At 64.1% G+C, this 12,645-nt stretch overlaps 1 protein-coding gene across 2 annotated transcripts; it reads left to right on the top strand.

The window, feature by feature from the left end:
- Positions 1-144: 144 nt before the first annotated feature.
- On the top strand, positions 145-11,615 carry SCNN1D (sodium channel epithelial 1 subunit delta). 2 transcript variants are annotated; one of them, XM_047870620.1, is made up of 16 exons: positions 887-1,018; positions 1,347-1,477; positions 3,668-3,733; positions 5,183-5,248; positions 7,089-7,465; positions 7,989-8,196; positions 8,306-8,496; positions 8,669-8,757; positions 8,833-8,996; positions 9,097-9,195; positions 9,473-9,590; positions 9,964-10,042; positions 10,128-10,185; positions 10,349-10,425; positions 10,539-10,614; positions 10,734-11,615. In XM_047870620.1, the coding sequence occupies exons 2-16, from the start codon at positions 1,370-1,372 to the stop codon at positions 11,034-11,036; spliced, it is 2,079 nt and encodes a 692-aa protein (XP_047726576.1). In that variant the 5' UTR covers positions 887-1,018; positions 1,347-1,369; the 3' UTR covers positions 11,037-11,615. The 2 variants fall into 2 exon arrangements, with proteins under 2 accessions (XP_047726575.1, XP_047726576.1); XM_047870619.1 differs by lacking the exon at positions 3,668-3,733 and having other exon boundaries at positions 145-1,477.
- The last annotated feature ends 1,030 nt before the right edge of the window (positions 11,616-12,645 follow it).

The following is a 12,645-nucleotide window of genomic DNA, read 5'->3' as shown; positions in this document are numbered from 1 at the left end:
CGCCGTGCCCCGGGGTGGCCGCTCTAGCCGGCCGGGCGGACGTCGCCTGCGTCTCGCTGCCGCCTCGCGCCCCGCAAGGGAGAGAGCGTCGGCGCGTGCGCACTAGCGGGCAGCTCCTTGGGGCGGGGGCCGCGGGACGGTGGGCGCATGCGCTTCGGCGGGCAGCTCCGGGCGGTCGGACCTCCGGTGTCTCCGCTGATCTGGTCAGGCCGCCAAGGCCCTCCTGGGCATCTTTCCGCTACAGCGTTGTCGGCGGGCGGCCCCAGGGGTTGTCAGCGGCCGCAGGGGTCCCGGATCCCCTCACTCTGCACACTACCTCCCCATGAACCCTGGCCGAGAGCGGGGCGCGCCAATCCCAGGAAGACAGACAAGCTCCGTCAAAGGGTGTCTCCGGAGGTGCCGGCGTGAACTCCTCCTTGAGTTCACTGGGACCCCGACCCTCCCACCATGCTACCCTCCACGGGATGGGAGCAATCCGGCCTGGGGAGCGCAGTCCTTGTGCCCACTTAACAGGAGAGAGCTGGAGGCGCTAGAGTCCTCCGGCCCCATCAGTAACTGAACCTGCCCAGGGCCCCTGAGAGTCACGTCCTGAATCTCCTTGTCTGGCCACCAGTGAGGCATGGGGATGGGGAGCACTGCCAGAACCTGGGCCAGGTGGGGTCTGCCATGGGCAAGCCTGTCCAGCCCCTGCCTATGGGGAGAGCTGGCCTCATAAAAATAGTTTCACTGTTTCCCCAACTGAATTTTCCACCCAGCCCATGAATGGGGTCATTATGCAACAGTGGACACTGCACTGAGGCTTGCTTTCTGCTCCCACAGTCCCCTCCCTGGCCCTGGGAGGGGGGCCGAGGGGGAGGCAGAGCCTGGCCACTGTGAGTATGCCTGAAGCAGTTAGGTGCAGCTGCTGCTCCCAGGGCCAGCATCAAAAGGGTCCTGATTGCAGAGGCCTGGGGCTGGCCCTCTCTGCTCCTCAAGAGTGCCGTGGGGGAAGGCTTGGAGGGACGTGAGCACACAGGAGGTAGGAGAGTTGGTGTCTGAACGCGGGGTGGGCTGGGCAGCTGAGTAAGCCAGCATACGTACTGCCTACTGCCCTCCCTGGAGAGAAAACCCCGGACAGGGCCAAGCGGGGGTTGGGGTATCCACTCATAGGTTGTTTCAGGGGAAGTGCTGCATATCGACTATGAGGCAGGTGGTAATCATCAGCCTGGACAGGTCTGGAAACCACGTGCCGGACTGCATGGCTCTGTGGGACAACGCTGGTGTTCCAAACCCTTCACCAAGCCCCTGAGTGCCTCTTGGTACAGGCCACAAGTCAGCGAGGTGACTGATCACACAACCATTAACAGATGCCAGCAGAGGGCAGGCAGCCATGCTTACCCTTGACCCTGGCCCACCCGGGGCATCTCAGGCAGGATCTGGCCCCAGGCCCTGGGCAGAACCCAGAAGGAGTGCCCATCGTCCCCCGGTCTGCTGCCAGGTGAGTCGACCCGTGGGAATCCAGCCTGCTTCCGCTTTCTACCACGTCACCCAGTCCTGGCCTGCCTGCCTGGTGGGGAGGCCGGCAGTTTCTGGAGCTTGGCCTCCTGCTGCGACACTGCGCATCGTGCCTGTGCCTTCACTCCTCTCCCTCCTCCGAGAGCTCTGCCGTCCCCATGCAGGGCGGGCCCAGCTCTTTTTAGCACATGGAAAGCTATGTAAGGGAGGCTACCCCGGGGCACCTGGGGTTCAAGCACAGGTGTGTCTGGCACGCACCCACGCGCACCTGCAGAGCATAGGCAGTGGCGGTACGGGCCTGGGTCCTCGGGCAGGTAGAGGCACTCTCCTGCCTCAGTTGGTCCCTGTGTAAAGTGGGGGAGCCAGTGGGGTTGCATCTTGATGGAAAAGCTCAGCTCAGAACCCCCCAGCATCAGTCCCAACCTCCTGATCACCAAGCACCCTTGAGTCACACCTGAGGAAGAAGGTTCCCGAGACAGATGTGGCCACCAGGTCCTGCCAAGACCCTCGCCCACCGGCCCCACCTATGCTGCCCTCCGGGCCAACAAGGCCCACGCTGCCCAGGCCTCTGGCCGTAGAGCTGGTGGCCTCAGCAGTCAGGCAGGAGCGGGCAGCTAGGCTGGCAGTTAACGACAACTGAGACCTTCTCAAACCCCAAAGCCACCCTTCTGGAGAAGAAGCTGGAGCTAACCTTCCTGCCAGACTTCCGTCCAACCACTGCCACTTCCGGCAATGGCCAAGCTGCAGGGAGAAGATGGCCATGCTCACTCCTGAGCATCTTGGGTCCAGGATCCATGCTCCGTGTCAGAAGAGCTGCCAGGAAGCCAAGAGGGTTACAGCCAAGAAAACACCCCCCCGCCACCACCACCGGTTGCCACCCCCGCCCCAGGGCAGGACCTGAGGGTCTCAGTTGCATGTGACCAGTAGGGACCAGGGGACCAGGGCTCAAGAGAGGGTACCAAAGAGCCAGCCTGGAGGTGACCAGGCAGGAAGTGTGCACACCCCACTCCTTCCAGTGGGAACACTGGGCAGACCCTGAGCTCCACCCACCCCCAACTGCCCGGAGGCACCTCAGGGAGCCCCCTCTGTGCTGGCCAGAGCCTCTGCTTAGCACTGTGGTCAGTGCTTGGGGGAGTGAGGGGACTCTGCATTTGCACCAGGAAGGCCCCTCACCCTCCTGGAAGCAGGTGGGCCAGCCCCCAGGCCCAGGGAGGATGACCCCCACCCGCCCATGCCCACCGGGAATCCAGCACACATGCAGGGGCCGTGGGCTCGACTTCACTTCTGTCACACCAGAATCTCCTAGGACCGACTCTGAGCTGCCCGAGGGTAGGGCCACCCACGGAGGAATGAGCTGAGCCTGGGGGCCCCATGCAACACCAGCACCGACAGTGTCCAGGAGAGCCCCAGCCTGGACGGGGACACCTTGGCACCCCTAGACCCAGCCTCAGTGGAGGCTGGCTCTCAAAGTCCCGATGGGGGGTGTACTCCAGGTGGGGCCAGCATCCTACTGTCCCGCGGAGAGGGTGGAGTGCGTGGGGCCTCTGAGGCGTCCACACATCCCTTCAACACACAGCTATAGAGGAGTGACCGCATGGGCCCACACTGTGCCAGGGGCTGGGGACGCCCTGCCTGGCCCCAGCCCTCAATCCTGCTCCTCTGGGGGCCAGTGAGGCTGGGGAGGCAGGAGAAGGGATGTGCCCGGAAGAGAGGCGGGGCTGCTGGCCTCACTGCCACTAGATGCAGTCTCTGTGTCCTCTCTGCCCTCTCAGAGGTGGGCTCTGGGGTGGCCTCCTCCCCTCCACACTGGTTGCTGACCCTTGGCCCTGGCACCTTCTGTTGGCCCCTTGGCAGTCCTCAAGGTGTTTCCCCAGGAGGAGGGAAGGAAGGTTTGTGCCTTCTGCCTGGATGAGCTCAGGGCACTGGGCTTCCTCAGGGCACTCGACTCGAGTCCTTCAGGGCACTGGGCATCGATCGGCACAGGCGTGCCTCTGTCCCTGGCCAGGGCTCTTTCTCCCACAGGAACGCAGGGGCTCCCTCCAAGCTCCCTCCACGCTGCCCTTGGCTGGCAGGGACTCTGGCCAGACCTGAGCCGGGGCCTCCAGGGCCGTCCTTCCTGGAGGCTCGTTTCTTCAGCCTCCTGAGCCACAGGTTACCCCTGTTCTCATTCCAGAGCACCTGGGACCTTCACGTGCTGCTCGGAGGCCTCCCGCAGGGCAGTGTGTGCCCCACCCCCTTGGTAACATCCCCTACCCCACAAAGGGAAATTGCTTGCGTGGTGGCAGAGGCCTGAGACACCCCAGGCCCGTGCTGAGGTTAGGGGCTATGATGCTTGGGGAGGGACCAGTGATATCAGCTGGTCCCACCTCTGAGCCTTGTGCAGGAAGAGGAAACAAAGGCCCATTCTGCACTTGAGGAAATGGGCTCAGAGAGGTTGAGTAATTTGGGCAAAGTCCCACAGTAAGTGACAGAGATGTGATTTGTACCCACACCCGCGTGAGTCCAAGGCCTGCTCTCCCCAGGCGTGAAGGCATGACTTCCCTCTCTAGGCATCACCAGTGGCCATCTGCCTCCTTCCAAAGCCACAAGGCTGATGACCCCACCCCTCCTCAGAGCCCAGGCGTCCCAGCAGGGCCTATTGGAAGCGGGGCTCCCTCCCTCAGCACCCATTGGGGGCAGGGTGTAGAGCCTGCCCTGGGGAGGGGGCAGTGGGGCCTGAGCTACACCCTCAAACCTGGGATCAGGCTGAGGATCTGGTCGCTTGGGATGGTGAGGCCTCTGGGTCATCCTGGGGACATGCTAGACCCCCCCGCCAACTGGGCCAGAGGGGTGGGATGTCCTGGGTTGTCCTGCCTCTGGTCCACCGTCCGGCCTCACACAACGACAATGAGGCCAAGGACTTCAACCCCCCCCAGACCGTGTGATTTGGCCTTGAGTGTGGTGTGTGTTGTCAGCATGTGGTCTCAGCGCGTATGTGGCCAAGACACGTGGTGTCTCATCTTCGTGGGAGGCGTGTTGTCTTAGCGTGTGGTGTGGTCAGCACTGGCCATATTATATGGTAGGAAGGATGAACTGTGTGCCACAGGCCACCAGGTGCTATCTCCACACCCAGGCCCTGGGTTGTTCCCACAATTAGAGCCTGTCCCAGCAGCTGGGCGGCTGGCCCTAGACACCTGAGTTCTGGGAGCGGAGGCCCCTGCCCAGTGCCCCTTGGCCACAAATACCTGTAGTCGGTGCTCGCAGTGTGAGCCAGGCAGGCGGTGGGGAGCAGGCACCCCTCCCGGGCCCGTCAGGAGGCAAGCGGGCAGACAGGCGAGGGGCCAGGGCACTGCAGGGTCTGCTGGGAGTCAGGTGTCTGACCCAAGAGAGATCTGAGCGTCAGGAGCTGGGGGAGGGGAAGGTCTGCTCAGAGAGAGGCAGGGCAGCCATCCGGGGGGGCTCTTCTCCCTCCAAGAGCCCTTTACCCCTAGGCCTGGCGCCCAAGGCTCTGGGCAAGAAAGGCTCACCCAGGGGGAGGACCCCCATCCCTGCCCTCATGGCTTCCCCTTCCAGGTCCAGAGTGGGTGTGCCTGCCCCCGCCAGCCAGGCCCCTCCCCGCCTCACCCCACACCCAGCCAGCCTGTTATAAATAGGAGGCTGCCTGGCCAGTGTCGGGCCACATCCCACTTTGCCTTGTTACCCACTACAGCGTCGTCATCAGGCCACCCAGCACGGGAGAATGGAGGCACCTGCACAGGAAGGCTCCAGCTTCAAGGTACCCAGGGGCACCTGATGTGCCCATGCCGGGGCAGGGAGGGAAGGTCTTCTCTGGGGGTCTCTCTAGCCTGAAGTGGAGGGCGCTGTGTCCCACGTGTCACCTGGAGCACCAGCATGCACAAGGGGTGAGAGATGAGGGTCGTGTAGTCCCCACTGAGGGCTTGGTGCGTGTGACAGGAGAACGTGTATTTGCACACGCACGTGCATGTGCGAGTGTGTCCGAAGGGGCCGTCGCCCCTGCTCCCGCTGCGTCTGGCTTGAGGCTTCTCGGATCCCGAGTGCCCACATTCACCCCAGTGCATCCGGGGCCCTCTTTCCAGGTGTCTGGACCCTGCCCCTATCTCAGGAAGCCCTGGGGGCTCTCACTGGTCCTCCAGATCCCCATTTTCAGGGCCTCCCCTTTTCCTGCCCTGATAGCCCCAGCTGGGGCAGAAGGGGGCTGGTTTGGGCTACATGTGTGGGGGAGGGTAAACATGTTCCTGGATTCAGAGAGAACCTTCTGGAGCTCCTCTTGCCTAACCTATAAACACACAGCTGAGGCTCCTACCTCACCCGTGAAGGCCCGCTGTGATCATGGGGGACACGCATGTGAGCGGAGCTCTGTGCATGTGAGAGCCACCATTAGCACCCTGTGCTGGTACCTGCTCCTGGCCAGGCACGAGGGAGGCCCGCAAACCTGAAGCTGGGAAGGGAGGCCAACCTACCCGCACCTGTACCTATGGCCCTGCGAAGCCATACCTACAGCCTGCTCCAACATGCAGGTTCCCGGAGCTCACGGGAGCAGCCTGTTTGGGTGTACCGGGCCGGGCATGTGCTGGCAGATGCTTATCCGCTGCCCCTGGCTCAGCCCCCTCCCCAGGTGCCTCAGGAGGGGGCCAGAGCTCAGGAGGCCATACCCTGGGTGCAAGAAGGCCTAGTGATTCAGATCAAGATGCGGACAATGTGGAAAGTCCACCGGAAGCCCATGCGGTGACTCAGCACATGTTCAGGGCTCACAGGCCTGGCCTAATCAGGGTCCCATGTCCCTGTGTGCCGGAGGAACTGGGGGTCTGGGGGCCCTGGTCTGTGGCTCTACTTCTCTGGGGCCCTCAGGTCCCCACCACTGGCTGGCCCACTGACCCCTGCCTGCTCTTCCTGAAGCCCAAGGTCCACAAACAGGGCTTCGCTGGGGACACAACTTGGTAGATGACGCCTCACTGTGGGCCCACGGCACTGAGCGACACTCAGGCCTGACCCTTGGCCCAGACGTGGCCGAGCAGCCTGCTTCTGTCCGTCCCAATCAAATGCGGCCGTACTGGCCACTGAGGGTTGGTAGAGGCCACTGGGGCCCAGAGTTTGGTCTTTCCAGGGCCCCAGACTTTCCACATTGGCTCTGGGCCAAGGACACAACCCAGACAAGCAGGCCACCTGGCCTGCCCCTCCCCCAGAGGCCCCTGCCCCACTTAGGGGACAGTAGCAGAGACCCACCCAGCCTCAAGCCAGCCTGCAAACAGTTTCAGGCAGGGCTTAGACACCATACCCTCCACTGTCCCCATCCCCACCAGCCAGACCCAGCTCTGGCTGCGATGAGGCATGCCTGAGGAGGCCGTCTGGTGCCCGGCCACGGGTTGGGGGGGGGCGGGGGGGATGGCTGCAGGACTGGTCCCGAGCCTCTGATAGGGCCTCTTTCAAGCATCAGCAGGCTGGGCTGTGCCATAGGCGGCCGAGGGACACAACTGTCCCTAGAGTTCCCGGGGACAGAGAATGGAAGTCCTCCCAGCCTGGGGTGAGGAGGCCTGAGTGGGAGTCAGGCCAGGCACCAGGCAAGGGCCACACCAAAGCTTTCTTCTTGGGCGCAGGCAGGAGCTATGGCCCAGGCATCCGGTGGCTCCCCAGAGTCCCATGATGCCCAGCTGCCACCGCCACCTCAGCCCGAGGACGAGGAGGGGCAAGGGGAGGGGCTCGTGGAGCTGCACGCCTCCTTCCGGGAGCTGTTCACCTTCTTCTGCACCAACGCCACCATCCATGGCGCCATCCGCCTCGTCTGCTCCAGCCAGAACCGCCTCAAGACGGCATCCTGGGGGCTGCTGTTCCTGGGTGCCCTGGGTGCACTCTACTGGCAGTTCGGGCTCCTCTTTGAGCAGTACTGGAGCTACCCGGTCATCATGACCGTGTCCGTGCACTCGGAGCGAAAGCTCTTCCCGTCGGTCACTCTGTGTGACATGAACCCACACAGGTGAGGGTTCCTGACTCCTCACCTCTGCAGCCTGCGGGTGTCTCCCCAGGCGTGGTCACGGTGGAAGCTCCACTGGCTCAGGAACCCTGAGCCTCTGGTTGGGGAGTGAGGGGTGGGACGGGTACCAGACAAGGAAGAGCCAGTTGGAGCTTGCAGTGGTCAGTGTCACCCAGACACCCAGGTGCTGGGCCGCCTGGAGCAAGGGTTCGGGTTGGGGGGTACCGGAGAAGAGAGCAGGATAACATTCCAGGTGGGGAGGCAGAGGGGGCAAAGAGGGAGGGAGCAGTGGCTGTGCCGGAAGGTTGGTGGAGTGCACACGGGCTCCAGGCCAGGCTGGGGGCTGGGGGCGGTGGGGGGGGGGGGGGCCGGCCTCACTCTGCAGCCCAGTTTGAAGCTCAGGCTTCCCGAGGATGGGGTGAGGCCACTGTCCCCAGCGGTATCCCGTGACTGATGCGGGGAACTTTAGGGGGTGGCCCTGGCTCAGCTCCCCCCTCTCCCTCGCCCTGACCTCTCCACCCGCCAGGCCGAGCTCAGTCCGCCACCATCTGCAGGCACTCGATCGGTTCGCCCGGGAGAACATCCGCTCTCTCTACAAATTCAACTTCAGCGAGGACGGGGATGTCCCCTTTGCCGACGACCAGGGCCCACGGCCTGCCTTCTACCTGGACCGCAGCGTCCGTCTGCAGAGGCTGAGCCACCCAGGTGGCCAGAGCAGAGTGGGTTTCAGACTGGTGAGTGTCCCTAGGCCTGAGAGGTCCTGGCGAGCCGTCATTCTGCAGGGCTCTGCATTGGGCGTGGGCAGGCAGGGAGGCTGTGCTGTGCTGACCCCATGCCCCTCAGTGTAACCGCACAGGCGGAGACTGCTTCTACCGGGCCTTCTCGTCAGGTGTGACAGCCGCCCGAGAATGGTACCGCTTCCACTATGTGAGCATCTTGGCCCTGCTGCCCGCTGCCCACGAGGACAGCCACCAGAGCCACGGTGGCCACTTTGTCTTCTCTTGCCAATTCGACGGCCGGGACTGCCAGGCCCGGTGAGTAGGGGTGGGGCGGGCGGGTGGCTGCTCCCCTCGCTCCACCCTGCAGATATGGGTGCCACCGCTGAGTTTCCTCCAGAGATGACGCAGGTCAGAGTCCCTCAGGCCACATGCAGTGGGGTCATGGGTCAGAGGAGGGTGCTGGTCTGAGTGTGGCTCCCGGCTCCAGGCACTTCCAGACATTCCACCACCCCACCTATGGCAGCTGCTATACCTTCAATGGTGTCTGGGCTGCGCAGCGCCCGGGCATCACCCATGGTGAGTGCCAGCCGCAGGCGGAGTGGGGGAGAAGGCATCCTGGCCAGCCTGGCCTCACCCCGCTTCTTCCCCCAGGAATCAGCCTGGTCCTCAGGACTGAGCAGCAGGACCACCTCCCGCTGCTGTCCACGGAGGCTGGCATCAAAGTCATGATTCATGAACGTGACCACACACCTTTCCTGGAGCACCAGGGTTTCAGCATCCGGCCAGGGACCGAGACCACCATCGGCATCCGAGAGGTGGGTGCGCCCCGTCCCGCCCACTCCCCACTTGCCTGCCCAACCCTGGGGCCTCAAGGGCCAGGACAAGAGTGGGACTGTAGCGTTCTCCCTCCCCCAGGACGAGGTGCGCCGGCTGGGGAGCCCCTATAGTCACTGCACCGATGGTGTGGAGGGTGTGGGTGGGCAGCTGCTGTACAATTCCTCCTATACCCTGCAGGTGAGTCTGGGGCCATGGGGTGGGAGGAAGGGAGCGTCTCAGGGAGGACCCAGGGGAGGCCGGGGGAGAGGACGGTCAGGAGAGGAAGTTGGGTGGGGAGGGACGAAATGGGGAGAGGCGGGGAGGGCTGGGGGAAGGGGGGAGGGGGTGATGGAGGAGGGCCCAGGGAAGGCAGGTGCGCTGCTGAGAAGGAGCTGAGCCAGGACCTCCTGCACGCTCTGGCGGAGGGATGGCTGCCTCTGGAACCTTCAGCCCGTGTCCCCTGCTGTCCCCCCAGGCCTGCCTGGTATCCTGTTTCCAGCAGCTCATGGTGGAGACCTGCTCCTGCGGCTACTACTTCTACCCTCTGCCGGCAGGGGCCCAGTACTGCAGCTACTCCCAGCACCCAGCCTGGGGTGAGACCCGCCCCGCCCCGTTCCGCCCCGCCCCATTCCGCTCCGTTCCGCCTTGCCCCCTCCGTCCCGCCCTGCCCGCTCCTCCCCCCCACCCGCCCGTTCCACCCCGCCCCGTTCCGCCCCGCCCCGCCCGCTCGCGTCCGCCCCGCCCCGTTCCGCCCTGCCCGCTCCTCCCCGCCCCACTCCACCCTGCCCCGCCCAGTCCGCTCCACCCCGCCCCTTTCCGCCCGCTCCGCCACGCCCCCCTCCGCCACGCCCTCCCCTGGGGGTGGAAGGAGGTCAGGCCTGGTCAACCTAGAAAGCTCTCCTCCACGCCACCCTGGGTCGGGGTGATGGGTTCATCTGTGACCCCCCCCCCCCCCCACTTCTGCAGGCCACTGCTTCTACCGCCTCTACAGGGACCTGGGGACACACCGACTTCCTTGTGCCTCCCGCTGCCCCAGGTCCTGCAGGTGAGTGGCAAGTGTTGGGGTTCAGGGTCAGGGGTCACTGCCATAGCACGACAGCAGGAGTGTTATGGGGATCTGCCTCTCCTAGGGAGTCTTCCTACAAGCTCTCTGCGGGGACCTCGAGGTGGCCTTCCTCCAAGTCAGCTGTGAGTCCGCTGAAGGGGTGGGGTGAGGGGCTGACAAGCTGGTGGGCCTCACAGGTCCCAAAGAGCCCACCCTGGACCAGGCTGTACCCCTGCTCTTACCCCTGCCCCACAGCACCCTGAGGGCTGGGAGGAGCAGTGGCCACAACGAGGCTTCTGTGTGCAGGACTGGATCCTGGCTGTGCTGGGCAAGCCGGGCCGCAGGAGCTCAAGCCAGAGCAAGAGCCCAAGCCCAAGCCTCAGGTGGGTGCACTCCTCCTCCTCCAGAGGCCTCGCCCGGGCCCCTCCCCCTGACAGCCTTGCCCTTCTGGGCCCCAAGGAGTAGCCCTGCCCCTCACACCTCTGCCTTGCCCCAGGAGCAACATGGCCAAGGTGAACATCTTCTACCAGGAGCTCAACTACCGAACAGTGGAGGAGACACCCGTTTACTCGGTGAGCCAGCCAGGAAGCCAAGAGCTGTGGTGGGGGCAGGACCAGCCCTGGTCAGACCCCCTGGGGCCCGGCCATGGTGCAGCCCTGTGCACCTGCTCACAGCCCACCGATGCCTGCAGGTGCCCGAGCTGCTCTCAGCCATGGGCAGCCTCTGGAGCCTGTGGTTCGGCTCATCTGTCCTCTCTGTCCTGGAGCTGTTGGAGCTGCTGCTCGATGCCGTAGCCCTCACACTGCTACTGGGCTGCCGCCGGCTCCGCAGAACTCAGGGGTCCCAGACAGGGGCAGCCACAGTGGCGTCCCACACCAAGCCGGAGGCCAGCCAGTTGCCCACTGACTGCAGGAATGACGTTAATCATCTGGGGGGCCCTGCTGGCCTCTTCTCCCATGCCGCTTCTGGGAGCTATGGCAGGAATCTTTGCTGAAGAGTTAGGCCAAGTGAGAGCCCCAGCCTCCTGACACCTGAACCAGCCTGAGCTTGTTCTGAGCCTGAGGAATATGGGAGCGGTGGGCTCTCCTGGCTGCCCAGAGTGAACCAGACCAGCCCCACAGAGCCACCACCAGGCAGCCAAGCCAAGCCCAGGGCCCAGGAAGCAGCAGCACGGAGCCCACAGGCAGGCAGGCAGGCACCAGGGTGCCCAGCCCCTTGGGCCCTCTCATCAGCCCAGTGGTGGCCTCACTCAAGGAGGCCCAGGGCAGGGGGGAGGGGAGTGTCCCACCACTCTGGATTCCTGCGTCTAGTCTGTACGTACCCGTGAGTGTGTGCATGCACGGGGGTGGGGGGGACCTCCACATGGGAGTGTGCCTGTGTTTGGTGTCACTGTCACATAAAAACGTACGTGTGCTTCTGAGTGTGCCAACATATCTGTCTACACCTATGTGTAGATGTGTGCGGGCATCAGGCAGAGCCTTCCTTAACTCAGGACAGGTGGAAGGAAGGGTAGGGCCAGGCCAAGGTAACCTTGGTGACCTTGGGCTGCTTTGTAATAAAACTTGTGATCTCACCTGGTGGCCGAGCGTGTGCACCTCCCCAGTCACCCTTCCTGAGTAAGCTGGAACCCCCAGGCTGCACCACCACACCCCTCAGAGCCACAGACATGCTGTGGGGGCCAGGGGGCAGGAGGGCAGCTGTGCCCACAGCTAGCTTGCAGAGCCAGGGCTTGGTCAGGAGACAAGACCAGACCCAGATCCCCCCCCACCGCTTTGCATCCACTTCTACTCCCTCCAGGGGCCACAGTCCAGGCCAGAGAAAGGCGGAGGGCCCAGGGAATGGGGCCTGTTGGTGTTGGGAGTCGGTTTCCATCAAAGAGGCCGCAGGTCCCCAGCAGGTCCCCAGCAGGCAGAGGCTGGGTTCTGACTTACTGTGTCCTTTGGGGGCACTGGTGCTACCCCACTCAGGGCCACCCCTTGGAGAAGGCAGGTGACCCGGAGACACCCCCTCCCCAGCTGAGACAGAGTGGAGTGAGGCGGGTGAGCCAATGACAGGCAGGGGTGCAAGCAGCAGTTTATTAACTGTGATCTGGAGCAGGGGGCAGGTCCTGCCAGCCCGAGGCCCTGATGCAGGTGGTGGGGTGGGAGGTGGGGGCAGAGCTCAAGCAGGGAGAAAGGAGGGAGTTAATTCTGCTCTGTAGGGGTCACGGCCAACAGGCAAGAGAGATGGGGGGGCGCTTAGTCAGCACCCACCTTGCCGCCAATGGAGCCTCCCTGGACAGTTTTTGCATAGTGACCGGCCAACTGGCCTTGGCCTGACCAAGGATGTAAGTTGGGGAGAGGCCCAGCCACTGCCCCAGGGCTCCAGGAAAGGGGAATGCAGAGCGAACACCTTGGTGGGCCCTGGGGAGTGAGCTGAGGGACCCCTGGGCCCATCCAAGGGCCCAGCTAGAGGAGCGAGGCAGGTGAGGGGCAGAACAGAGCTGCAGGAGCCCCACCCCTCCCCCCCCCCCCCCCCCAGCAGCAGGCAGAGCCGGGCCCGTCCAGGTGGCCCTCAAGAGTCCACAGAGAAAAGACACAAGACAAAGTGAGAAAGAGATCGTT

This window comes from Prionailurus viverrinus, chromosome C1, assembly GCF_022837055.1.
Source record: "Prionailurus viverrinus isolate Anna chromosome C1, UM_Priviv_1.0, whole genome shotgun sequence".
Lineage (NCBI taxonomy): Eukaryota > Metazoa > Chordata > Mammalia > Carnivora > Felidae > Prionailurus > Prionailurus viverrinus.
This window is presented reverse-complemented; position numbering and strand designations above follow the sequence as displayed.

Excerpts from the sequence above, each read along its gene's own strand:
- SCNN1D (XM_047870620.1), top strand. The coding sequence starts at position 1,370 with ATGCTTACCCTTGACCCTGGCCCACCCGGGGCATCTCAGGCAGGATCT. Across the intron at positions 5,249-7,088 it reads AGGAAGGCTCCAGCTTCAAG|GCAGGAGCTATGGCCCAGGC; the intron begins GTACCCAGGGGC and ends TCTTGGGCGCAG. Across the intron at positions 10,426-10,538 it reads AGCCCAAGCCCAAGCCTCAG|GAGCAACATGGCCAAGGTGA; the intron begins GTGGGTGCACTC and ends GCCTTGCCCCAG.